This window comes from Peromyscus californicus, unplaced genomic scaffold (genome assembly GCF_007827085.1).
Source record: "Peromyscus californicus insignis strain IS unplaced genomic scaffold, ASM782708v3 Scaffold_4__1_contigs__length_199733344, whole genome shotgun sequence".
Lineage (NCBI taxonomy): Eukaryota > Metazoa > Chordata > Mammalia > Rodentia > Cricetidae > Peromyscus > Peromyscus californicus.
In genome coordinates this window covers 56752637-56775995 of record NW_026294562.1, presented here as the reverse complement: position 1 = coordinate 56775995, position 23359 = coordinate 56752637, and the positions used below count along the sequence as shown (strand labels likewise).

The following is a 23359-nucleotide window of genomic DNA, read 5'->3' as shown; positions in this document are numbered from 1 at the left end:
TTAAGCCTCTCCCTCGAATGCCCTAAGGCCCCTACACTACCCTCCGCTTTAAACTGTCCTTGGAAGGCACTGCATAGACCGGGTCTCTTAACTCCTCGGGGAGGCAGGTAGATGTTCCCTTTCCCCAGTACCTTGGCTTGATGCTGCTCTCCACTGTCCCGACAACCTCCACCAGGCTGGGTGTGGCTCCGTGAGCCAGCCTCGGTGTCTTGGCCTTTGTTCAGAGTCGGGGCAGCTCAGATGGGTGGCCAAATTTGAGACCCTAGCAGCCATGAGTAGGGAAGGACTTGGGCTCCATTAAGGGGATGGCCCAGAGAATTGTAGCGACAGAGACCTCTACCTGGGTATGTAGCTCAGTGACCCTGAAATCCCAACCCTAGACCAAGGTGAGAGCTACCAGTTCCTGGCTAACTTTGAGATGCAGCGTTTCCTCTACCCTGGGACCCAGCCATGTCAAATTCCACCTCTTCCACACACACACAGGAGGGCTGCCCTGGCTGGGCCAGGGTGGGAAATGAAACCAAGAATCCTCTGGGTGTCCAGACAGCACAGAAGTGAAGAACTGTGGCATTTGGGTTTCGGCCTCTTCCCCATCTGCCTTGGAGAAGGAAGGCAGGGGCCTGCCCTGCTGCGCTGCGGGCGGGGCTGCCCCGACCCTGCCCGGGTGGGGAGGGCTCGCCGGGCCCAGGAAGGGGGCGGGGCGGCCGCAGTGACGCGGCGGGGAGGGACAGCAGGGGCGCCGGCGGGCAGACCGGGAAAAAGGTCGGGACTATGGGCCCGCTCTGCGCCTCCAGAGGGTCGGGCTCCATCTGGAATCCGAGGCCGGGGCTGGGGGCGCAACGGACTCCAACCCTGGGGCCGGCCGCCCCTGCCCGGGCCGGGTGAGGGGCGCCCGCCAGAAGCTAGAGGTGAGAGGGGACATCGGTGAGTCGGCGGGTCAAGAGCGCGCCTGGCGACTGGGACGCTGAGCAGAGGGAAGTGGGGACAGAGGGCCTCTCGCCCGCCCGCTGGGTGAAAGGTGGGGGTAGGAGGGGTGTCTGCAGCGGAACTGTGGCGCCGGGCCGGGACGCAGGTGGGCAGAGCGGGCCTCCCAGGGCGGAGGCCGGAGAGACCGTTCCTGCACCAGCCCGGAATGGGCAACCTCGTGGGAGGATGATGGGGTGGCTGCAAGGACGAGTGGAGAGTGGGCGCGAACCGAGGGAACAGTTCAGGACCCGGGTACCCACTAGGGTGGTGAAGGCAGGTTTGGGGGGCGCAGAGGGGTTTATCTGGCCCCGAAAGGTAAGTTAGCATTGGCAGAGTTGCAGAGACACATGGGGCCGCCCCCCTGAGAGATACCTTGGGGGACAAGGGTTTAGGTGGACGTCTGGGAGTGGGGTCTACGGAACCCCACTGACTTCGGGGGATGAAGTGGTGAAGGGGGCGGGTCCCTAAGGTTCTGGTCTTAGAAAGCGGGCGCGGCTCGGAGGGATGCTGTCTGGGGAGGGCGCTGGACGAGGCCACGGTGAAGACGCGAGGCTGGCCTTGCGGCGGCGTGTCGGCCCGCGTCCGCAGCTCTGGGGGGCCCGCGTCAGTGCGCGGTTGCCATGACGACAGGCGGGCGGGGGGGCGGGGGCTGCGTGGAAAAGAGGTCAGCTCTGAGCCTCGTTGCTGCTCCGGGCTCCGGCGGTGCGGGAGGCAACACTGGGTCCGCCTCTGCCTCCTCCGCGGTGGGCCCGGGCATGGGGTTCCACGACTCAAGCCCCTCGGCGGGCGTGCAGGGCTCGGGATCGCGCACCGCCGCCCTGCACTGACAGCCGCGCGGTACCCTGCGCTAGGTGGAGAGGAGGCCGCACGCGGTCAGCGGAGCGTCTTCAGGATGCTCATCAAGGAGTACCACATCCTGCTGCCCATGAGCTTGGACGAGTACCAGGTGGCCCAGCTCTACATGATCCAGGTGAGAACGGTGGGGAGGGCTGTACTGGAGCCGTGCTTCATGGTGGAGTGAAACAGGAATTCACAGGCCGCAGGGGGTTCGTCCCGCTGGATCCCCCCAACCAGTTCCGATAGTGGGTTCTGTAGCCCAGAAGAGGAAAAGACATCCTTTGGATATTAAAGCAGAAGGGAGGGACAGGGGGCAGAAGGGCAAGAAAGGCCATCGGGTGCTTCCCATCCATTAAATGCCCAGCCTGCACAGCCCACATATGGTCTCCTTTAATCCTAAGAATCTAATCCCGTGGGGGAAGGGAAAGCAGTCTATGAGGAGCCGGGGGAGCCAGGGACACTAGATGGTAGGTAGCTTAAGCAGGAAGAGGTTCTGGGAAAAAGTGTAGAATCCTAGCATTTCCAGGAGATCAGAAGGGTGGCAGGTAGATCAGGCCCCAAACTGGCAGGGACGGGGCAGGCAGGAACTGGATGGTGAGGAAAGGCATCTGGCTTTGGGCTGTAAGAAAGATGCTGGATCAAGGCAAGCTATCAGGGCTTCAGGGGTCTGGGCCAGGTCTGTTCCCCAGACCTGTAGAGTATGAGTCTAGGAGTGGAGAAGGCTCCCTCCCACCTCAGTGGGCTTGAGTGAACCACTTCTAGGCTTCAGAGCTATAAAAGGACAGCTGGAGGCCTTCACACTATGAAGGATGTCACAGGAACTGGGAATAAGGTCCCAAAGGGAAGGGGCAAGTCAAGTCTGTGGAGAGGTGGTCTTGCTGCTACTCCTGAACATATTCATCATGCTCTACCACCAAGCTTGCCCAAACTTTCCTGCTTTGAGTCCCCCACCTGGCTCCAGCCCCCTGTGTACACACACACCCCATGTGCAAGCCATGGTCATGTTGTCCTCTCAGTCAGATCTTCTGTGACCATCTTACACATTCAGCTCTTTACCCTTGGTCGTGCTTTTCCTCAGAGCACTCACTCACTTCCTGTTTTCTATTTCCCTCTGCTGCAGCCTAAGTTGTGGCAGGTGGAGGTTCTGTTTGTCAACAAATCGCAGTTCTACATCCCAAACAACCCATGACCAGATCAAGTGCTAGGTTGTAGAACCCTATGGGAACTGGGCAGAACCTGTGATCCCAACCTCAGGAAGTTGCAGGGACCTGAAAAGGCTACACAGGCTGCAGAGCTGGTTCGGGAGTTAAGAGCACTCGCTGGTCTTACAAGAACCTGGATTTTGTTCCCAGCACCCATATGGCAGCTCATAATCAACTGCAGCTCCAATTTCTGGGGATCCAATGCCCTCTTTGGGCACCAGACAAGCATGTGCTTCACATACATATAGGCAGGGAAACACTCATACATTTAGAATAAACAAACCTTTTTTAAAAAGGCTATGCAAAGAACTAGAACCAAGCTGAGGACCCCCGGATTTAAGCTAGGGGCTGAGTTCCCTATTCTCTGTCCTGGACTGCAGAAAAAGAGCCGGGAGGAGTCTAGTGGTGAGGGGAGCGGTGTGGAGATCCTGGCCAACCGGCCCTACACAGATGGGCCTGGAGGCAGCGGACAGTACACACACAAGGTGTACCACGTGGGCTCCCACATCCCAGGCTGGTTCCGGGCACTGCTGCCCAAGGCTGCTCTGCAGGTAGAAGAGGAATCCTGGAATGCTTACCCCTACACTCGAACACGGTGAGTGTGTGAGGTAGGCACAGGCTCAGGGCTGTTAAGGAAACAGTGCTTGTGGACACAGCAGTGACTTTCATACTGCCCTCTGCCAGGTACACCTGCCCCTTTGTGGAGAAATTCTCCATTGAGATAGAGACCTACTACCTGCCTGATGGGGGGCAGCAGCCTAACGTCTTCAACCTGAGTGGGGCTGAGAGGAGACAGAGAATCCTGGGTGAGGCCTTCTTGGGCCCCCTGCTGTATTGGCCTTGGCGGGCAGTCTCGGGACAAGCCCCATTTCTAACTCTCACCTTCCTGTCTCTGAAAGGCTTTCCTCCTAACCCTTGGGGTGGGGTGGGGAGTAGAGATTAGACCAGGGGCTTGGTTTGCTCAGTGCTGGCTGAAACCCCTTCAGACACCATTGACATCGTGCGGGATGCTGTAGCCCCAGGAGAGTACAAGGCAGAAGAGGATCCCCGGCTGTACCGCTCAGTCAAGACCGGCCGCGGGCCACTGGCTGATGACTGGGCACGGACAGCGGCCCAGACAGGACCTCTCATGTGTGCCTATAAGCTGTGCAAGGTTGAGTTCCGCTACTGGGGCATGCAGGCCAAGATTGAGCAGTTCATCCATGATGTCGGTGAGCATCCGGATAGGGAATACCCAGCATGCACTAGGCCCATGTTTGGAACCAGGAATGCTCTCATCCACTGGGGACATGGCAACATGAAGCTGTCATTTCCATCTAGGGTAGAACACAGAGTGGGAGGGGGGTGGGGGGGTAGTGTAGCCTGGCTAGGAGTCAAGGGAGCCTGCTTTGAGGTACCTGAAAGAATTAGAGACAAGAAGCTGGCAGCATGGTCTCCAAGGCCCGTGCTGTCTCTGATACTCAAAGACGTTGCGGCCTTTGTGAAGTTCCTGAGTTTGGGAATACTGTGAGGCTCTCAGGAGGGTCACCAGCCCTCACAGGATTGGCTGAGGATTGCAGGCTAAGAAGCGCTGATTCCAGGACCCTTTTCCATAGGGTGCCTCCTTTCCCCAGCACCCAGGGTCACAGCTATGGCCCTGATGCTGAAGACCCAGTTCTAAGCCTCTTCTGAACCGACCTCCCCACCCCACCCCCAGAGCTGCTACCCAGCCCTGCTTACTTGTCAGGTCCGAGAGACCATCCCCAGGTGCTGGAGTTCCGTAGTCTGGGTTCTACTTCATCACTACTGACCCCCTGTGGCTGTCCCAGCAAGCTGTGAGCCATCTCAGCATCTTAATGTTCCTTTCTGACAGGAGAAAGAGGTGAGGGTGGTGACAGCCAGTGCGGAGCGGTCGGCATGCACCAGATCCCTGAGAATTCTTTGACTGCAGGATCTCCTTTAGCTCCCATGACATCCCTATAAGAAGGGCTACTGCCATTCCCATTTTGCAGATAAGGACACTGAGTTTAGAGAGTAATTCAGACTCCCTGTTATGCATTTGGAAAAAGACCAAAAAGTACAAATAAGAAAATGAAAATCACCAACATAGAACCTCTATGAGGATGCTAATGCATCTCCTTCCAGAGGCTTGTAATTCAACCATTATTACTTTACTTCCTAGGTTCTTCGGAGTCTCTTAACTTTATTTTTCTCCTTAAGATGAAAATATCCCAGGATGGGTATTATCTTTCACTCCACCCTCTGAAGATTGCCAAAATTTCCATTAACTATTAACACCTTCATTAACCATGATGATTTCATTAACTGTTAACACCTTAATTAACTGTTAGCTCCTCAGCAGAAGTCAGCAGGAAGCTGCTGAAAGCAAGCCACAAGCCTTGGTCCTGTCTGCTAGAGTGACAGGGTCAGTGCTCAGAGTGTCCAAAGAAATAAGAAGGAACACGGAGACAAATGCCCCTGTCTCCTCTCCTGCCCCCTAGAGATAGCACAGGCCCTGCTCTACTGTGTGGTTCTTGGTGGGCTGTATGCTTAAGGGAGTCATTACCTAACCTTGCAGACTGGGCATGTGGCTGCAATGGTAGGGAAATGGTGGTGGGAGGCATGGTTCTGACGCCTGGGGCATCTGCAGGTCTGCGCAGGGTGATGCTTCGGGCCCACCGCCAGGCCTGGTGTTGGCAGGATGAGTGGATAGAATTGAGCATGGCTGACATCCGGGCTCTGGAGGAGGAGACTGCTCGCATGCTGGCTCAGCGCATGGCCAAGTGCAACACTGGCAGTGAGGGGCCTGAGGCCCAGACCCCTGGGAAAGCCAGCACTGAGGCCCGGCCTGGGACCAGCAGTGCTGGCACCCCTGACGGGCCTGAGGCCCCTGCTGGCCCTGATGCCTCACCAGATGCCAGCTTTGGGAAGCAGTGGTCCTCATCCTCCCGTTCCTCCTACTCATCCCAACATGGAGGTGAGACAGGGGTACAGGAACCAGGGATGGGAGGGAGCCACTCACCCTACCTGATCCCCCAAGCTGAAGCCCAGGTGGTCCTGCAGGTGGTGTGTCTCCACAGAGCTTGTCGGAGTGGCGCATGCAGAACATCGCCCGAGACTCTGAGAACAGCTCCGAGGAAGAATTTTTTGATGCCCATGGTCAGCATAGAAGCCATATTTATGGAGGGTGGGGGTACTGGAGAGTACCTAAGACAAGACACCCCACCCCATGACACAACCATTTGTCCCCTCAGAAGGCTTCTCGGACAGCGATGAGGTCTTCCCCAAGGAGATGACTAAATGGAACTCCAATGATTTTATCGATGCCTTTGCCTCCCCAACTGAGGTAGAGGGGGTACCAGGTAAAGACCTCATCTCAGGGTACCAGACACCAGCACCCTGTGTGTAGCAGGGACTCAGAACAGCTCAGCCCTGAGGAGTGTCAGTCTGGAGAGAGTTCTCGTCAATACTCAGATGGCGAATGGATAGATAAAGGGTAGAATGATGGATGAGAAAAATGCAGACAGGTCCAAGTGGCACCAGGGAGACTCCTGGGTATTGAGGAAGACTTTCTGTTGGGACTGATGTCTACGCTGGGGCTTATTTAAAGGATTGAACCAAGCTGTTCAAGAGAACTAAGATGTTGGAAATGTTCTAGGTCTGAGCACCTTATGTGGTAACCACTGGCACCATGTGACTTAAATGTGTTTCTTTGTTTTGGGTTTTTTTTGTTGTTGTTTTTTGATTGATTGATTGATTGATTGATTGATTGAGGCAGCATTTCTCTGTGTAGTCTTGGCTGTCCTGGAACTCACTCTTCAGACCAGGCTGGCCTCAAACTCAGAGATTCACCTGCCTCTGTGCGCCACCACTGCCCAGCTCTTAACATTGCATTTTAATTCATTTCAATATAAATAGCCCTGTGTGGCTCATGGCTGCTCTGTTGTTCTCTTGAGGTGGTTGCTGATACTGTTTTGTTGATCTTTTGTGATTTTATTTGGAGGTAGGATACTAAGCCCTGACGCTTGCTAGGCAAGTGCTCTACCACTGAACTAAATCCCCAGTCCTGTGATTTACTGTCAGATGGGTCAGGATGAGAAATTTGCCAGACAACTTTGTGGCAACATCCCAGAGCCAGCATGAAGAAAAGCCTAGAATATAAAATGGCCTGGAGGTTTGGGTAAGAGTAAAATAGGGAGCACCGGGCAGTCTTCATGACTATGGTACCTGAAGTGCCAATGAGTGGCCTCTGGTCCCCTTCATTGGCTCCCTCTTGCCTTAGATCCTGCAATCATGGCTACCAAAGGCGTTGACGATGGGGCCCGAGCTCCCAGGGACTCAGAGGCAAGTATGTTCAACTACTCTATGCCCATGTTCATGCTCACTTGCTGACTGGCCACTGATCTGACACCTCATACTTCATTGTGTCCCTCAGGGCCTGGATGGAGCAGGGGACCTAGGGGTTGAGGCATGCTCTGTGCATGCCCTCTTCCTCATCCTACACAGCGGCAGCATCCTGGACTCTGGCCCTGGAGACACCAACTCCAAGCAGGCTGATGTGCAAACACTGAGCACAGCCTTTGAGGCCGTCACTCGAGTCCATTTCCCCGAAGCCCTGGGCCATGTGGCGCTCCGGCTGGTGCCCTGCCCACCCATCTGTGCAGCTGCCTATGCCCTTGTCTCCAAGTACTGGCCAGGAGTGGAAGGGTGGAGCACACACAGGGTCCCCAAGGGGCAGTCATCTATTTGGGGGACTCCTAAGATCGGGAAGGTCCTGGGGGTGGGAGAAGAATCATATACCTGTATCAGTCCTGCTCATGAATGGGCCAGTTCTGTATCGGTTTGTTTGATTTTGCTTTTATTGCTATTTTATGTGTGTGGATGTTTTGCCTACATGTATATCTGGGCCACACATGAGTGCTTGGTGCCTAGAGGCCAAAAGAGGATGTCTGATACCCTGGGCTGGAGTTACAGACAGTTGTGAGCTGCCGTGTGGGTGCTGGGAATGAAACCCAGGTCCTCTGGAAGAATAGCTAGTGCTTTTAACTGCTGAGCCATCGTCCCAACCCCTGACTTTGCTTTTTTGAGACATGGTTTCACTCCAGCCCAGACTGGCTTGGGATTCATTATAGCTGAAGTAGGTCAACTTGTGAGAATCCTCTTAGCCCAGCCTTCAGAGAAACGGTTCTCAGCCTATGGGTTGCGACCCCCAAAGACCATCAGAAAACACTGATATTTATATTATGATTAATAATGGTAACAAAATTATTATGAGTTACTATGAATTGGCGATAAAATAATTTTATGGTTGGGGGTCACAACATGAGCTTTACTAAAGGGTCTCAGCATTAGGAAGGTTGAGAATCACTGCTCTGGAGTGCTGGGGGTAACAGGGTGCACCATCATGCCTGGATATGCCTCTCAGGTCTGACACCCCACAACAGGATGCTTGCTAGGAGGCCCAGGGGGCCCAGGGGACTTGGTGGCAGTGGTTACACTAAAGGCCTTTACCCACCCCCCACACCTTCTCCTCCTGCAGCCTGAGCCCCTACAGCCATGATGGTGATAGCCTGTCCCGCTCCCAGGACCACATTCCGCTGGCCGCCCTGCCACTGCTGGCCACCTCATCCTCCCGCTACCAGGGTGCTGTGGCCACTGTCATCGCTCGCACCAACCAGGCCTATGCAGCCTTCCTGCGCTCGTCGGAGGGCACGGGTTTCTGCGGGCAGGTCAGGGGTTAGACATGCTCCCAGGAAGCGTCCAGTACCCGTGCAGCTGTGGCCCCACCTGGGTGGTGACAAAGCCTCTCAGTTGTACCACCTTCTCACCCAGGTGGTGCTGATCGGAGATGGTGTTGGTGGCATCCTGGGCTTTGATGCGCTCTGCCACAGTGCCAGTGCAGGCACAGGGAGTCGGGGCAGCAGCCGCCGTGGGAGCATGGTCAGTGTGGCCAAACCCAGCCTCCTCAGGAGGGGGGTTTTCTCCATCTCTAGGTCTCTGCCCCACTGGAATATGGCCTCTTTGCATGTGGGCAGGGCCCCAGCTACAAATTTGAGTCTCCTCTGGGACTCTGCCCGACCCAACCCCAAGCCTGTCTCCTCACTTCCAAATTAAGTAGGAGTCATATAGTCTCAAGCCTAAGGATGCTTCTGTCCTTTGTTCCTTCCAGAACAATGAGATGCTCTCCCCAGAGGTTGGCCCAGTACGAGACCCGTTGGCAGATGGGGTGGAGGTACTGGGTCGTGCTAGCCCAGAACCCTCAGCCCTACCTACTCAGCGTACCTCCGGTGACATGGCCAGTTCTGAGCCTGATGGCTCTCAGAACAGGTGACATCCCTGCCCAATAAGCCCTGCCCTGCGCATAGGCTGGACTTCAGAAGCAATACACTGAGTTTCTCTTCCCCCACAGCCTACAGGTAGCCTCCACAGCCACCTCTACCGGGGATCCCCGTCGGGCAAGCACAGCCTCCTGTCCTCCTTCCGCCGGTTCTGAGGCTCCTGATGGCCCCACTAACGCTGCTCGCCTGGACTTCAAGGTCTCAGGCTTCTTCCTCTTTGGCTCCCCATTGGGCCTGGTGCTGGCTCTACGCAAAACCGTGATGCCTGCCTTGGAGGGTGAGCCCTGGAGTAAAGGGGGTGCCCTTCACCTGCTTCTGTTTGCTTCTTCCCATCTCTGCTAGCCTTGCTGGCTCGCCTGAGACAGGGGGATTCTTACTGTTCTTCTTCAATGCAAAGTCATAGCCTGGCTAGAAACGGGGAAGTGAAAGGCCCAGGAAGGATATGCCAAGGCTGTGTCCCAGAGTGGATCAGGAGGAACTTCCAGGGGGAAGGTATTCTATATAAGAAAGGGCTCCCAAGGCTGGGAAGCTGGCTTAGTGCTTAAGAGTACTTGTTGCTCTTGTAGAGGACCTGGGTTCAATTCCCAGGAACCACATGGCAACTCAACACCATCTGTAACTCAGCCACAGAGCTCACCTTCCTGAACACCAGGCACATGCATGGTACACATACATACATACATACATACAAGACAAACACTCATATACATAAAGTAAACAAATCTAAAAGAAACTTTAAGAAATTCTTAAAAAATAATGGGCCACATGCAGGAAGTGCTCCATCCCAAAACACAGCCACTGGAGGCTTCCACTGCTGCTTGGCCAGGAGACCCGTGCAATGCCTGGCTTAAACCTCCACCTTCTCAGGCCAGGTGGAGTGGCACACCCCTTTAATCTCAGCACTCAGGAGGCAGAGGCAGGCAGATCTCTGAGTTGGAGGTCAGTCTGATCTACATAGTGAGCTCCAGGACAGCCAAGGCTATGTAGAGACCCTGTCTCAAAACAAAACAAAACAAAGCCCTACCTTTCTCTACCTTCTGGCTACACAGTGGCTCAGATGCGTCCAGCCTGCGAACAGATCTACAACCTCTTCCATGCCGCTGACCCCTGTGCCTCCCGCCTGGAGCCCCTGCTGGCCCCCAAGTTCCAGGCCATCGCCCCCCTGGCTGTGCCACGTTACCAGAAGTTTCCCCTAGGAGATGGCTCATCCCTGCTGCTGGGTACAACTCCTCCCCTAGCCAAAATTAAGGAGAGACAGGAACAGTAAAAGACAGGAGGTAGCCCCCCGCATCATAGGTAACCTATCATGTCACCTCTCCCAAGTCCAAGGACCCCTCCCTTTGTCCCATAGGCAGTCAGGATTCCCAGGACCTTTGGACGTGGGTCAAGTAGTAGCCAGTGGTGACTAATTCTAGAGAGCGACTGAGGGGCATTGGCATGCCAATGTGCATATAGCTGCTGTGCCTGTGTGTAAGGTTGCACCATGGCCTCCATGTGTACTGGTTACATGTACTAGAGGGGAACATGTAGTTTATGTTTGCATGTTTGGGGGGTAGCAGGCATTCTGATAAGGATGTAGTTGACTACTGGGTATAACCAGAGACAACACTGTCCCTCCCCTGAAAATCTTCAGCCTCAGCCAAGCAGAGAGGCTAGAAGGGAAGAGCGTAGAGGCCCAGGAGCTGAGTTATTGTGGGACATCTAGAAGAAGAGACCTGGGGGCAGCCTGGCCTCGCCTGGTGCTCAGGTTGGTCCTCTTCCCCAGCTGACACTTTGCAGACCCACTCAGGCCTCTTCCTGGAAGAGCTGGAGATGATGGTGCCCTCCACGCCCACCTCGGCCAGTGGTACCTTCTGGAAGGGCAGTGAATTAGGCAATGAGCCCGCAGCCCAGCCAGCAGCCCCCAGCACCACCAGCGAGGTGGTTAAGAGTAAGTCAGCCAGCTACTGGCCTGCACTTTCAGCCTGTCTGGAAGAGTGTTATTTCATAAAGTCCACACCTTCTCCTAGGCAGATGGAAAGGAGGGAGGGAAGAGTCCCCATAGGCCAGGTAGATGGGCAGTGGGCAGCAGGCCACCCTGACTCGCTGCCCACCATGGCTGTGTAGTCCTGGAACGCTGGTGGGGGACCAAGCGGATCGACTATTCACTGTACTGCCCTGAGGCACTCACCGCCTTTCCCACGGTCACGCTGCCCCACCTCTTCCACGCCAGCTACTGGGAGTCAGCCGACGTGGTGGCCTTCATCCTGCGCCAGGTGAGTGAAGCCAGGGATGTGGGCCAGAAGTCAGGAAGCCTAGGACTATGGAAGAGGGCTAGTGTTTCCTACTGGGTGTCCCGAGCAGGTCATTGAGAAGGAGCAGCCGCAGCTGACAGAGTGTGAGGAACCATCCATCTACAGCCCCGCCTTCCCCAGAGAGAAGTGGCAGCGCAAACGCACGCAGGTCAAGATCCGGGTAAGTGCCCTGGTGCCAGGAGCCAACCTGAGCATCTCCCCGGCATCCTCTTTAAGTCCCATCCTCAGGGTCCTCCCTCAATACCCTTCCTGCCTCCGCTCGGCCCCTGGAAACCTCAGGTTCCTCTGTCTGCCTCTCCTGAGCTCAGGTTGTCAGCCTGGATCCTCACTCACCCTCACCTGACATCAGTCTTGTGTCCTGCCTAGCTCTGACTGTCGGGACACTCCCCCACCACATACACCAGACTTCATATGGGTCTGGAGATGTCCACATGCTCCTCCATTGTCTCCCACAGCAGTCCTACCTCCTTCATGCCCCACCCTGAGAGTGGCCCCGAATCCACCCCTACACTGACCCCTCCTCCCTACATCTGCATCCTTATCCAGTCCCAGCTTACCCTCTCTTTCCCACCAGAACGTCACTTCCAACCATCGGGCAAGTGACACAGTGGTATGTGAAGGCCGTCCCCAGGTGCTGAATGGGCGTTTCATGTATGGACCATTGGATGTGGTCACACTCACTGGAGAGAAGGTCAGGATCAGATGCCCATGCTCCTGGTGCTTCCTACCTTGCCCTAACAGCTGATCTGTGGGGCCTAACCCCCCCCTCCCTGCCCAGCCAGCCTCTGTTCTCACCTGCCCGAAAAATGGTGCCCAAGAGCTCTGCCTCCACAGCCCTCTGCCATCCTTTCAGGTGGATGTCTATGTCATGACACAGCCACTGTCGGGCAAGTGGATCCACTTTGGCACTGAAGTCACCAACAGCTCAGGCCGTCTCACCTTCCCAGTGCCCTCAGAACGTGCGCTGGGCATTGGCGTCTACCCTGTGCGCATGGTGGTCAGGTAAGCAGCAGGTCTTGGGCTCCTGTGGGGCTGGGCTCTGCAGCCTTGCCCCACCTCACTCATGCCTCCCTGGACCATAGGGGCGACCACACCTACGCCGAGTGCTGTCTGACTGTGGTTGCCCGAGGCACTGAGGCCGTAGTCTTCAGCATCGATGGCTCTTTCACAGCCAGTGTCTCTATCATGGGCAGTGACCCCAAGGTGCGCGCTGGCGCTGTGGACGTGGTCAGGTAGGAACTGCAACCCTGCTGGCCACAATGACTGGTCACCACTCTGGACTGTGGCGCTGACTGGCTTCCATCTCACAGGCACTGGCAGGACTCAGGCTACCTGATCGTGTACGTAACTGGCCGGCCTGACATGCAAAAGCACCGTGTGGTAGCCTGGCTCTCACAACACAACTTCCCCCATGGTGTTGTCTCCTTCTGCGATGGCCTCACCCATGACCCGCTGCGGCAGAAAGCTATGTTTCTGCAGAGCCTGGTGCAAGAGGTACTGAGACTGAGAATGGGCCCAACCTGCCCTCACCCCATTCCACATGACAGGGGTCCCACTCCTATCAACCTGGACCTAAGGAAGTCTTTGTGGTCCTTAGGGCCAACAGGGCAGACTGAGCTGTGTTGACTGGGACCTTGCCCCCATCTCCTCACAAATAGTGCTGCCCCTGAAACAGCAACTGGGGGATGCCTGCCATGCCCCCAGCCCTATGGCTCCGCCCACAGGTAGAACTGAACATCGTGGCTGGATATGGGTCCCCGAAGGATGTTGCGGTGTACGCAGCACTGGGACTGTCTCCGAGCCAGACCTACATTGTGGGCCGTGCTGTGCGGAAGCTTCAGGCACAGTGCCAGGTGAGACCCAAGGGAGGCTGGGAGCAGACTCCTGGGGCCAAGGCCAAGGGCTTCCCACTGTGCTGGGTCCCACAAGAGAAGGGCAGATGTAAGGCCTTCGTGGTCCCGGGAACTGTTCCTCCTGAGACGCCCATAGGCTAGACTTGCTGTAGACAGACTAGAAGTGCTCACAGAAGCTGTGACTGCTCAAGGCCTCAGATACTATCCTTTTACCATGGCCTTGGGCAGGTGCTCCGACCTTGCTTAGCCTCTGCTGTGGGTTGCAAATGATGCTAGCACTGTCTGTACTCAATTAGCTTATAACAAAGGTCTCATCATTTACTGCAGGTCAAAGGCTCAGGGCAAGGCCCGAGTGCTCACTAAATGCTAACTGCTGTTATTTCCCCAAGATGCCAGCTGAAGGATGAGTCAGGTCTAGAGAGAGGCAGATTTGGGAGTCAAGCCAAGGTGCCTGGCTCACGGTCCGGGGATATTGCCTATAGGAGGAAGCTTCCTGGCCAGGCTGAGCCATGCTGCCACCTGCCAGTATCACTCATTCTACCTGTCCTGTGCAGGAGCCTAGCAAGAGCAGAGAAGGTGGAATATGGGCTTGAGGTTGGCAGTACCCTCATCCCTACCTCCTTCTGCCCACAGTTCCTGTCAGATGGCTATGTGGCCCACTTAGGCCAGCTGGAGGCAGGCTCCCACTCCCACACCACCTCAGGACCTCCAAGAGCTGCGCTGGCCAAGAGCAGCTATGCTGTGGCTGCCCCTGTGGACTTCCTCCGCAAGCAGAGCCAGCTGCTGCGCTCCAGAGGCCCCAGCCAGGTGGACCGTGAGGGTCCAGGAACACCTCCCACCACCCTGGCCAGAGGCAAGACCAGAAGCATCAGCCTCAAGCTGGACAGTGAAGAGTGAGCGGACTGTGGCTGGACCTGGGTTATTTATTGATACTCATGGGGCCTCAGTGACTGTGTGGAGACTGGGGCCTAGACCTGCGGCCCCAGTCCTGGCCTCACACCCTGTATGGCTACTACTCCTCAGTATTACTTCCATTTGTTGGGGGAACCTAGCCCCCAGGGGAAGAAGGAGGGAGTGGCCTAGGGCCCATCAGCTTTTCCAGTGTGTGAACCCACAAAAATAAACAACTGCACCCTACCAAGTGCCCTCTTGTCTGGGACACTGAAGTGCTGAAAGGGGCCAGGACCCGCTCAGGGTCATGAAGTAGGGCCAGGCTGGAGGCCCCTTCAGTTTCCCCAAGGGTCCTGAGTGTTTTCCTCAAGGTCACTTCCTTCCCCTGCCCCCAGCCTCAGATAGTGTTGGAGTTTTTGTGTTGTATGGCTTCCTATTCTGCAGCCTTTCTTACTCCTGCCCCCAAGGAAATCTCTGTCTCCAAAAGCCACAGCTAGGGGACCACGGGACCTGAGGCTGGAATACAGTGGCCTGTATGGGTCACGCCTGCTTTATCTACTACTTAATACTAGAGGCTCCAGACGCTGCTCAGTACTGGCCAGAAATAAACACTCCCAGAGACCTCAGAAAAGACCAGTAGGAACTAGGATGAGAACCTGATCTCTTGCCTCCCACTAAGCCAGTGATGACCAGCCTTTTGGATGGATTAGCTCTGCAGACCAGAGAGATAAATAAGGCCTTTATATACACAGAAGCGCAAAGTGGCAGTGGGGGTGGACAGGTGGTGGCAGCAGTGGGCTGGGCAGGGCAGGCAGGACAGGAATGAGGCCCTGTCAGTGGGAGAAGATGCCTCGGAAGCGGGCCTTGTCCTCCTCATCCTTCTGCCGGATCCGTGTCTCCAGGGCCCGCAGTTCTCTGCTTACCACAGGCGCCAGGGCAGGATCTAGCTCTAACACTTTGGCAAAGTCAGCCTGGGCTTCCTGGGCATTCCACACAGCAGCATGGGCCTTACCCCGCTTGAAGTAAGCCTTGACATTGTCTGCAGGACACCAGAAAGGAGGCGGCAGACTAAGGCATGAGAGGAGACTGGCCAGCCTGTCTTCCGGCACCTGGGTCCACCACGGGGAGATGTGCTCTACTCTGAACAGCACCCCAACGCCGCCCCACCCCACTGTGTCACTCATACTTCCTGAACACAGCCCTTACCCTCTGGGATGGAGGCTCTGGTCAGGCTCTTGGAAGGAACTCAGAATGGGGAGATCTCAAAGCTAAGAGCTGGACCCAAGCGCCCATAGCGCTGGGTGGGAACCCCAGGGCCGAGAGCTGCTCACCGTCATACTTGTTGAGGATGGAGGAGCAGTGGTCCAGCACTTCGTAATACTCCTGAGCCACCAGCTTGCACTGGCAGTAGTTGAGTAGCAATGGTGTGATCTGCATGTCCAGCTGGATCCAGTCAGGTGACCCAGGCTGCTCCTGGGGTGGGTGGGGGCAAGGAAAGCGGAGACACTGAGACTGGCCCTGGCTCTCCCCGTGTCCCCCGCGGCCTCTGGGACATACCTTCATCTGCAGGTTCTTGAGGCAGGCGATGGCATCATAGTACTTGGCGGCGGCCTCTTTCACCTGCCCCTCACGGTATAAGCGGTTCCCCTCTTGGTGGATGAGTGGTACGGCTTTAGCTTTCTCCTCATCTGTCATCGCCCACGGGTCCTGCTGGTATGTGCCTGGGCTCTCCACCTGCCAGGGCAGGGACCACTTCAAGGCAGAGCCCATGGGGCACCTCAGAGTCCTCTGCAGCAAACTTGACTGGCCAGCAAACCCGAGGCTGGCCCAGCCATACCGAGCACCAAGATCATAGCAATGAAGACGATGGCAAACACCCATGCCCTGGCAGAGCTTATGTCCCATGGCAAATAACCTAGGTGGACGAAAGGAACCACCTAAACCCTTAGTACTTTCCAAGTATGGCCAGCTGTGGAGGAAAAGATGGGCTCATGGACAAAGGATGAAGGAGTTCAAGGTGGATGGTCAGTCCTCCCCAAAGAGGCGATCACTGAGGCCTAGGGAGAAGTGTGGGGTCCTAGGAGCTTCCACAAAATTTTCCTGTCCTTGCCCCTTTCCACAGCAGACCAACCCTGGACAGCAGGGTGTAGCGGGGAGGTAGGACCAGTGCCCACTTTGAGCCAAAGCAGAAGGCCTCACCTTCAGCATCAGCAGGGGGCCCCACCCCTTACCTTCCGCATCAGCAGGGGGCCTTACCTTCAGCATCTCAATGTGGAAGATGAGGGGCTGAGGGTTCTGCTGCAGGGCGTCCAGGTCCGCATGACCCAGGGAATTATGCTCATGCATCTGAGCGATCCCACAGCAATGCCGCTGGCCCTCCAGGGGGTCCTTGCCCTCAGCGATGTTGCGGAGGCTCTTGGCCACCAGGGGGTACAGGACTACATGCTGCAGGAAGGCAGCAGAGGCTCTGTCAATGTGTGCGCATGCTCACTGGGCACAAGAGACGCCTCACCATCATCATCCATACAAGGAAAAACCCTGCTCAGAGGGTTTTCCCCTCTGGTGCCTTGGTTTGTTTTTCAAGACAGGGTTTCTCTGTGTACCCCTGGCTGTCTTGAACTCACTCTGGAGACCAGGCTGCTCTCAAACTCAAAGCACCACCTGCCTCTGCCTCCCGAGTGCCGGGATTAAAGGCGTGCACCACCACTGCCCAGCTTCCCTTGGTGCCTTTCTACCCTCTCAGCCTACTCTCTCACTAAATTCTTCAGCTTTGCCATGATCTCTGGCCACCAAATCCAGCACCTGCCCAACCCACAAACAGAGAGACCCACAATTCACTTCTGTCTCCTGTCCTAGCTCCAGTATTAGTGTCTCCTCTAGGTCCCTTCCCCCTTCTCTCATTAGGGATGAACCCCCAAGCCAAGCTCATTACCACATCCTGTTCCCAGCACCACCTCCTCCCCCCACACTCCTCTTCACGTCAAGGCTCATCTCAGAGCTGGGCTCAGGGCAGCAACTTCAAATCCCCAGAGAACTGGGAGTGTCCACACACACCTTGGCAGGCAGATCCCTGAGCCCTGAGTTCGAGGCCTTCCTGGTCTACAGAGCAAGGTCTAGGACAGCCAGGACTACAGAAAGACCCTGTCTCCAAAAATAAAAACAAATCCCCAGGGGGAGCTACCTTGTTATGAAATATTAGTTGAAGATGTGTTACATTTGTTTATGCTGAAGAACATTTGTTTAATGATGCAAAGATGTGTTGCATTCTTTTATGTTGCATTTGTTAGACTCTGTGAAGCTGTGTTACTTTGCCTGTCTGAAACACCTGACTGGTCTAATAAAGAGCTGAAGAGCCAATAGCTAGGCAGGAGAAATAGGTGGGGCTGCCAGGCAGAAAGAATAAATAGGAAAAGAAATCTAGGCTCAGAAAAAAAAAAAAAGAGTGAGGAGCAAGAAAAGGAGGACACCAGGGGCCAGTCACCCAGCTACTCAACCAGCCACAGAGTAAGAAGGAAAGAAAGATATATAGAATAAAGGAATAAAGGAAGGCAAAAAGCCCAGAGGTAAAACATAGTTAAAGAGAAAGGAATAATTCAAGTTAGAAAAGCTGGCTAGAAACAAGTGAAGCTAAGGGTGAGTATTCATAAGTAAGAATACATTTCCGTGTATTTATTTGGGAGCTGGGTGGTGAGCCCCCAAAAAGTAAAAAACAAAACAAAAACAAAAAAAACCCCACACTACCTGGTACTTTGGTGCACCTATTATCACCTACTCAGGAAGCTGAGGCTGGAGGACCATTTGAGTCCGGGTAGTACAGAGATCCAAAACAACAAAACAAAGCAAATCAGGGGCTTGGGCAGATGGCTTAAAGGGTAAAGTGTAAGCACCTGCATTTAGATTCCCAGTACCCATGTAAAAGCTGAGTGTGAGTCCCAGTGTGCCCGAAACTCCAACACTGGGAAGTAGAGACAGGTGTATCCCTGGAGTTCCCAAGCCAATCTAGAGCACCCATACACACACACACACACACACACACACACACACACACACACACACACACACACACATACACATACCCCAAAACAATAAAACACCTACTTCTAAAGAATGGGGCTGGGTGTGTAGTTCAGAATACTTGCCTAGCATGTGCAATGCCCTGGGTTCAATTCCCAGCACCACAACAAACAAAACTCTGGGAAGATGGGAACAGAAGACTCAACCTAGAACTCTTCCCTTAGAAAGGATGCAAGGATGTTGGAATTCACATAATGGACTCCCCCACTACCCCCTGCTCTCTGCATATGGTGGGCTGCTGGGCAGACATTCACATGCAGATGTTTCTGGACATAGAGCTCTGGGTTGGCTCCATTTGGAAGCAAGAGATAAGAAAAAAGCCAGTTCCCAGAGTGTGTAGGTACAACCAAATAGAAGGCCAGATCTTGACCATACGGGCATGAAGGTAGGAGGACGAAGGGGAGCAATTCAAGAAAACCCCAAGCAGTCAGGGGGACCTTCCCAGGCGTGATTACCAGGAACTGGTTTGAAGTAGGAGGGAGGGTCCTAGCTACAGGAAATGAATGAAAAGTAAGGGCAAGGGGTTGTATATGAGGAGACATTAGCAGGGAACCAGACTCCAAAGGTACATGTAAACAGCCACATTATGCTCCATCCAAATAGTGACCAAGAGCCATAGAAGTGTGAAGTAATGGGTCCTATGGGCCATTGCACTTAAAAATGAGTTCTCTGGGGCTGGAGAGATGGCTCAGCAGTTAAGAGCACTGACTGCTCTTCCAGAGGACCCAGGTCCCATTCCCAGCACCCACATGGTAGCTCACAGCTGTCTTTAACTTCAGTTCCAGGGGACCCGACACCCTCACACAGACATATGTGCAAGCAAAACACCAATGCACATAAAATAAATATAAATAACTTATTGTTTTTAAAAAAAAAAAGAAGAAGAAGAAGAAATGTGAAGTAATGGGTCCTATAGGCCATTTGCACTTAAAATGAGTTCCCTAAGGGCTGGAGAGATGGCTCAGAGATTAATACTGGCTACCCTTCCAAAGGTCCTTAGTTCAATTCCCAGCAACCACATGGTAGCTCACAACCATCTGTAATGAGATCTGGTGCCCTCTTCTGACCTGCAGGCATATATCATAGTAAATAAATAAATGTTAAAAAAAAAAAGAATGAGTTCCCTGGCTGGAGTCTAGTTCATGGACAGGAAAAGACAGAACACTGGCCAGGATGCAAGCCAGGAGACTGGTGGCAGTTTGGAGAGAGTGCTGTGATTAAAAGTGTGTACCACCACCTCCCAGCTTAGTCTGAAGTGGCTAAGCCAGGGCAGGGGCCATAGGGCATGGCCAGACAAATGCCATAGACCCCAGGACTGATACCTTGACATCACAGAGGAACTGGGCGATCTCCCCTTCACGCATGGTGCACACGATGGTCTCCCACACAGGCAACTTGAACTTCTTGCCAATGATGAGCTCCATGGGCTTGCCCCGTGTTCGGCTGTCATCGAGTATGGCGCCTTCATCATCGCTGCGCAGCGTCCGAAAGTGGAATGTGGCCTGTGGGGCCACATGGGATATAAAGCTCAGCAAGATCAAATCTAAAGATGTGGCAGGGGACAAAGCTCCTCCTGGACCACCAGCTGGCTTTATCCCACCATCTCAGTGAGAGCTAGGCCACAGGCAGAGAAGTGAAAGGCCCAGGGCACATGGCTGCTGGGTGACAGGGCTGAGACAAGAACCTGTTTCCAATCATGCTTTCAACAAGGATTTACTGAGCTCCTACTATATGCCAACAGTCAGTGCAGGACACAAAAACCCAGCAGTAAACCACACGGAAGCCCCAGACCCACCGAGCTCTCCTTGTCTTTCTAGAATACAGGAAGGAAAGTCAGACAAAACCTTATGCTGTGATGGACGAAGGTGATTTCCTTCGTTCCTTTTTCTTCTTTTCTTTTTTTTTAGCATTTTGAGCAAAAAATAAATAAATAAATAAACAGAACTGGGGGTACGGTGGGGGTGGAGCTCTCCAAGGAGGCAAACTTAAGCAGAGATCTGAAAGGAATAAAGAAAAGAGTGAACAAGGCAGGAACTAAGTAGGAACGTTCTAGGCCAAAGGAACAACAGGTACAAAAGCCACCCCGTGGGGCAACATGCAGGGTGTCCAAATGCAGCAAGGCCAGTGCCACAGGGCAGAGTGAACACTGAGTGCAGGCTCCCTGGAGTCCCAGGGATGACAGAGATGAACTCCACGGGGCACACAGGCTTTGGTAAGGACCTGAGTTTTTACTCTGAGATGAGAGCCACTGGGCTTCTTCACCTAACAGAAGTGGAACATGATCCAACTTAGGTTCTGTGGCTGTGATGTGGTCACTCTTAAGAGGGACAAGGACAGGAGGAGGGGCAAGATGGACGGTTTCTGTACGTAGTGCTACAGCTGGGCATGGAGGTGAACACCTTTAATCCCAGCACTTGGGAGACAGAGGCAGGCAGATCTCTGTGAGTTCAAGGCCAGCCTGGACTACAGAGAGAGTCCCAGGACAGCCAGGGCTACTCGGAGAAATTCTGTCTCAAAAAAAAAAAAAACAAACCAACCAACCAAACAAAAAGACTGCAGTGCTATTCCAACATCAAGGTCAGTGGGCCAACGAGAGCCAGACCTCCACGTGTGAGAGTAATCTGAGGAAGGAGTCGTTTCAAAAAGTTGACTCTAGATAAGATCACGTCAGAGTAAGGCAGACAGAAAAGGGCTTGACACGGACACCTCAACAGGATACGGTTAGCCAAGCCCACGCTACAAGGCTGTGCTGCCTCTCTGAAGTCAGTTTCCACAGCAGTAAAACTGAATCAACAGTATCTGTCTAGCATCGTGGGAGATAAACCTATGAACATGTACCACCATGCTCACCGCTGGCTGGGCTTTTCCCCCTTTCCTTCTGCTGGGGATGAAATACAAGGCCTCTAGGTCTTAGACAAGTACCACTAAGTCACATCCCTAACCCTGGTGATATTTTTAAATTACATTTATTTATTCGTTTGGGGGCACATATGTGCCACAGTGCCTGTATGAGGTCAGGGGACAGTATGCAGAAGTCACTTCTCTCCTTCACCAACTGGGTCCTAGGGATCCAACTCAGGTCCTGGCCAGTCTTGGCAGCAAGTGCCTTTACCCACTGAACCAACTCACCAGCAGGAGATTGCCTCCACTCCCAAACCCCTCATGACTGTTTAATCCTGCCTGTTCCTGTTTACTGGGTGCCCCTGCTCACAGATTTCTCTACCCTTACATGACTTTATCCTAGTCTGTTCCATCTAGAATCCCCCTTGCCAGGCTTCTTCCAAAGCCTGCTTTCTACCTCTACCTACTTTTTAAGAGGTTGCATTGCTCAAGCTGGCCTGGACCTCATGCTGTAGCCCAGGTTGGTCTTCAACTTTCAATCCAGCTGCCTCAGCTTCACAAGCAGCTGAGAATCTAGGCCTGTGTCACCAGGCCCAGCTTGAAGATCCCTTTTTTATGCACAGTTGATCACTACCACCAAACGCCTGCTCTATGCTCTAAGCATTTATCCCTCACCACATTAGGCTTAACCCTACTGGCCAGGGGGCACACATTCATTCATGTAATTCTTGCTTTTGGCTTCACTGGTATCAGCTCCCAACAGTGATTAGAGATCTACAGCAACAGAGCAGGGAAGCCTCGGGATATGGAGTGTTTCGGGGAGGGGGCACCTGAATTTGGTGCCTGGATATAAAAGCAATGCTACTATCAGAAAGTCGACAAAGAGGTTTGGTCTGGAAAACTACATCTCTGGGATCCTTCTCTGGGTTTCCAAGTTCCAGGGCCTGTTTTCCCATCTAAACAACGAGAGTTGTTCTAGATCGTTTCAAAAGGCCCTTCACTCATAAACTGCATGAACTTTGAACCTTCTGGTCCGAGTAACAGCACTGAGGTCACACCCACCCCCAAACCAGTTTGAGATGACTGACACCCACCCCTGTCCAATGCAGTACTAAAACAAAGCCAAGGGGCGGGGTAGACATATCTGAATTTACTCCCACTTAAATCCAAACCAATCAGCGTCGAGCTCGGCATGCGAGAGGTAGGGTGACTGGCGGCTGCTCTCTGGGCATGCGCAACCTCTCACCTACGGCCTCCTCCCGCCTCGCATGCGCACCGCGCCTCAGAAGAGAGACGGGGGGAAGGGGGGAGAGGATGGACACAAACCTTTGTGCCATCCTGAAAGTCAGGCAACTCTCCTTGGCCCTCCTGTATCAAACGCTTTTGGATCCCGTCCTCTCGAAGTCTTGCGATGAGATCCGCCATCCTCTTTCTCCGCTGCTCTCTCTCGGCAACTTCCGGACTCGCTCGGTAGCTTCCGGACCTGCTTCGGCAACTCCTATAGCCTCGGCAGCTTCTGAGCAAGCGCCATTTTGGCTGAGGGCAGAAGCCAAAAAGGGAGGAAATGAAGAAAAGAGCCGTGATTGGCTCTCTGTGCAGCGGCTTTAACGCGGCGCCGGGGGCGGGGCCTGAGTCTGCCTAGGGGCGGGGCTTGGTTGGCCAGTGGGGCGCGGCCGGAACCTCCCCCAGCAATTGTGCTGTTGGCTTTATTGGGACTGGTGCTCTCCGGGCTGTGTGCCACTCCATTTAAGTTACATATGCCCTATTAATAGCATTCCAGTTAGGAAAATGAAAACCGAAAAAAGTTATTCACCCGTGTATTCCCTTTTGGCCCTCTTAATTTTGCGTACTTAGCATACATTATGATTTATATAGCTTCTGGCCTTTTGTCTTCAGAAAAAGGGAAGGAAGCCTGGTGTGGTGACACACACTTAAAATCTCAGCGCTCCGAGGATGGCAAGCAGGAGAATCAGGAGTTCAGGGTCATCCTTGGTTATACATAGCGGAACATGGGGTATATAAAACCCTGTCTTTAAAAAAAAAAAAATAAGAAAAGGACTGGGTTGGGATGTAGCTCAGTGGTA

General features: G+C 54.0%; 2 protein-coding genes across 3 annotated transcripts; one reads left to right on the top strand and one right to left on the bottom strand.

Moving 5' to 3' along the window:
* Nucleotides 1-730: 730 nt before the first annotated feature.
* On the top strand, nt 731-14606 carry Pitpnm1 (phosphatidylinositol transfer protein membrane associated 1). Of its 2 annotated transcripts, none has more exons than XM_052760992.1 (24): nt 731-908; nt 1818-1936; nt 3386-3600; nt 3690-3811; nt 3992-4216; nt 5635-5961; nt 6048-6143; nt 6239-6346; nt 7267-7328; nt 7420-7670; nt 8524-8713; nt 8817-8924; nt 9154-9311; nt 9394-9599; nt 10372-10542; nt 11088-11252; nt 11429-11577; nt 11666-11776; nt 12191-12307; nt 12470-12618; nt 12699-12848; nt 12927-13110; nt 13341-13469; nt 14103-14606. In XM_052760992.1, exons 2-24 carry the CDS (start codon nt 1859-1861, stop codon nt 14364-14366), a joined length of 3735 nt encoding a protein of 1244 aa, XP_052616952.1. In that variant the 5' UTR covers nt 731-908; nt 1818-1858; the 3' UTR covers nt 14367-14606. The 2 variants fall into 2 exon arrangements, with proteins under 2 accessions (XP_052616952.1, XP_052616953.1); XM_052760993.1 differs by having other exon boundaries at nt 820-924.
* Nucleotides 14607-15084: 478 nt separating this feature from the next.
* Aip (aryl hydrocarbon receptor interacting protein) lies at nt 15085-22811 on the bottom strand. The gene is made up of 6 exons (XM_052760994.1): nt 22602-22811; nt 19757-19936; nt 16617-16805; nt 15918-16094; nt 15692-15833; nt 15085-15399 (listed from the first exon to the last, which is right to left on the bottom strand). The coding sequence occupies exons 1-6, from the start codon at nt 22698-22700 to the stop codon at nt 15194-15196; spliced, it is 993 nt and encodes a 330-aa protein (XP_052616954.1). The 5' UTR covers nt 22701-22811; the 3' UTR covers nt 15085-15193.
* Between the last annotated feature and the right edge of the window lie 548 nt (nt 22812-23359).

Excerpts from the sequence above, each read along its gene's own strand:
- Pitpnm1 (XM_052760992.1), top strand. The coding sequence starts at position 1,859 with ATGCTCATCAAGGAGTACCACATCCTGCTGCCCATGAGCTTGGACGAG. Across the intron at positions 6,347-7,266 it reads TGAGGTAGAGGGGGTACCAG|ATCCTGCAATCATGGCTACC; the intron begins GTAAAGACCTCA and ends CTCTTGCCTTAG. Across the intron at positions 13,470-14,102 it reads AGCTTCAGGCACAGTGCCAG|TTCCTGTCAGATGGCTATGT; the intron begins GTGAGACCCAAG and ends TTCTGCCCACAG.
- Aip (XM_052760994.1), bottom strand. The coding sequence starts at position 22,700 with ATGGCGGATCTCATCGCAAGACTTCGAGAGGACGGGATCCAAAAGCGT. Across the intron at positions 16,095-16,616 it reads TCCACATTGAGATGCTGAAG|GTGGAGAGCCCAGGCACATA; the intron begins GTAAGGCCCCCT and ends CTGCCCTGGCAG. Across the intron at positions 15,834-15,917 it reads TCAAGAACCTGCAGATGAAG|GAGCAGCCTGGGTCACCTGA; the intron begins GTATGTCCCAGA and ends CACCCACCCCAG.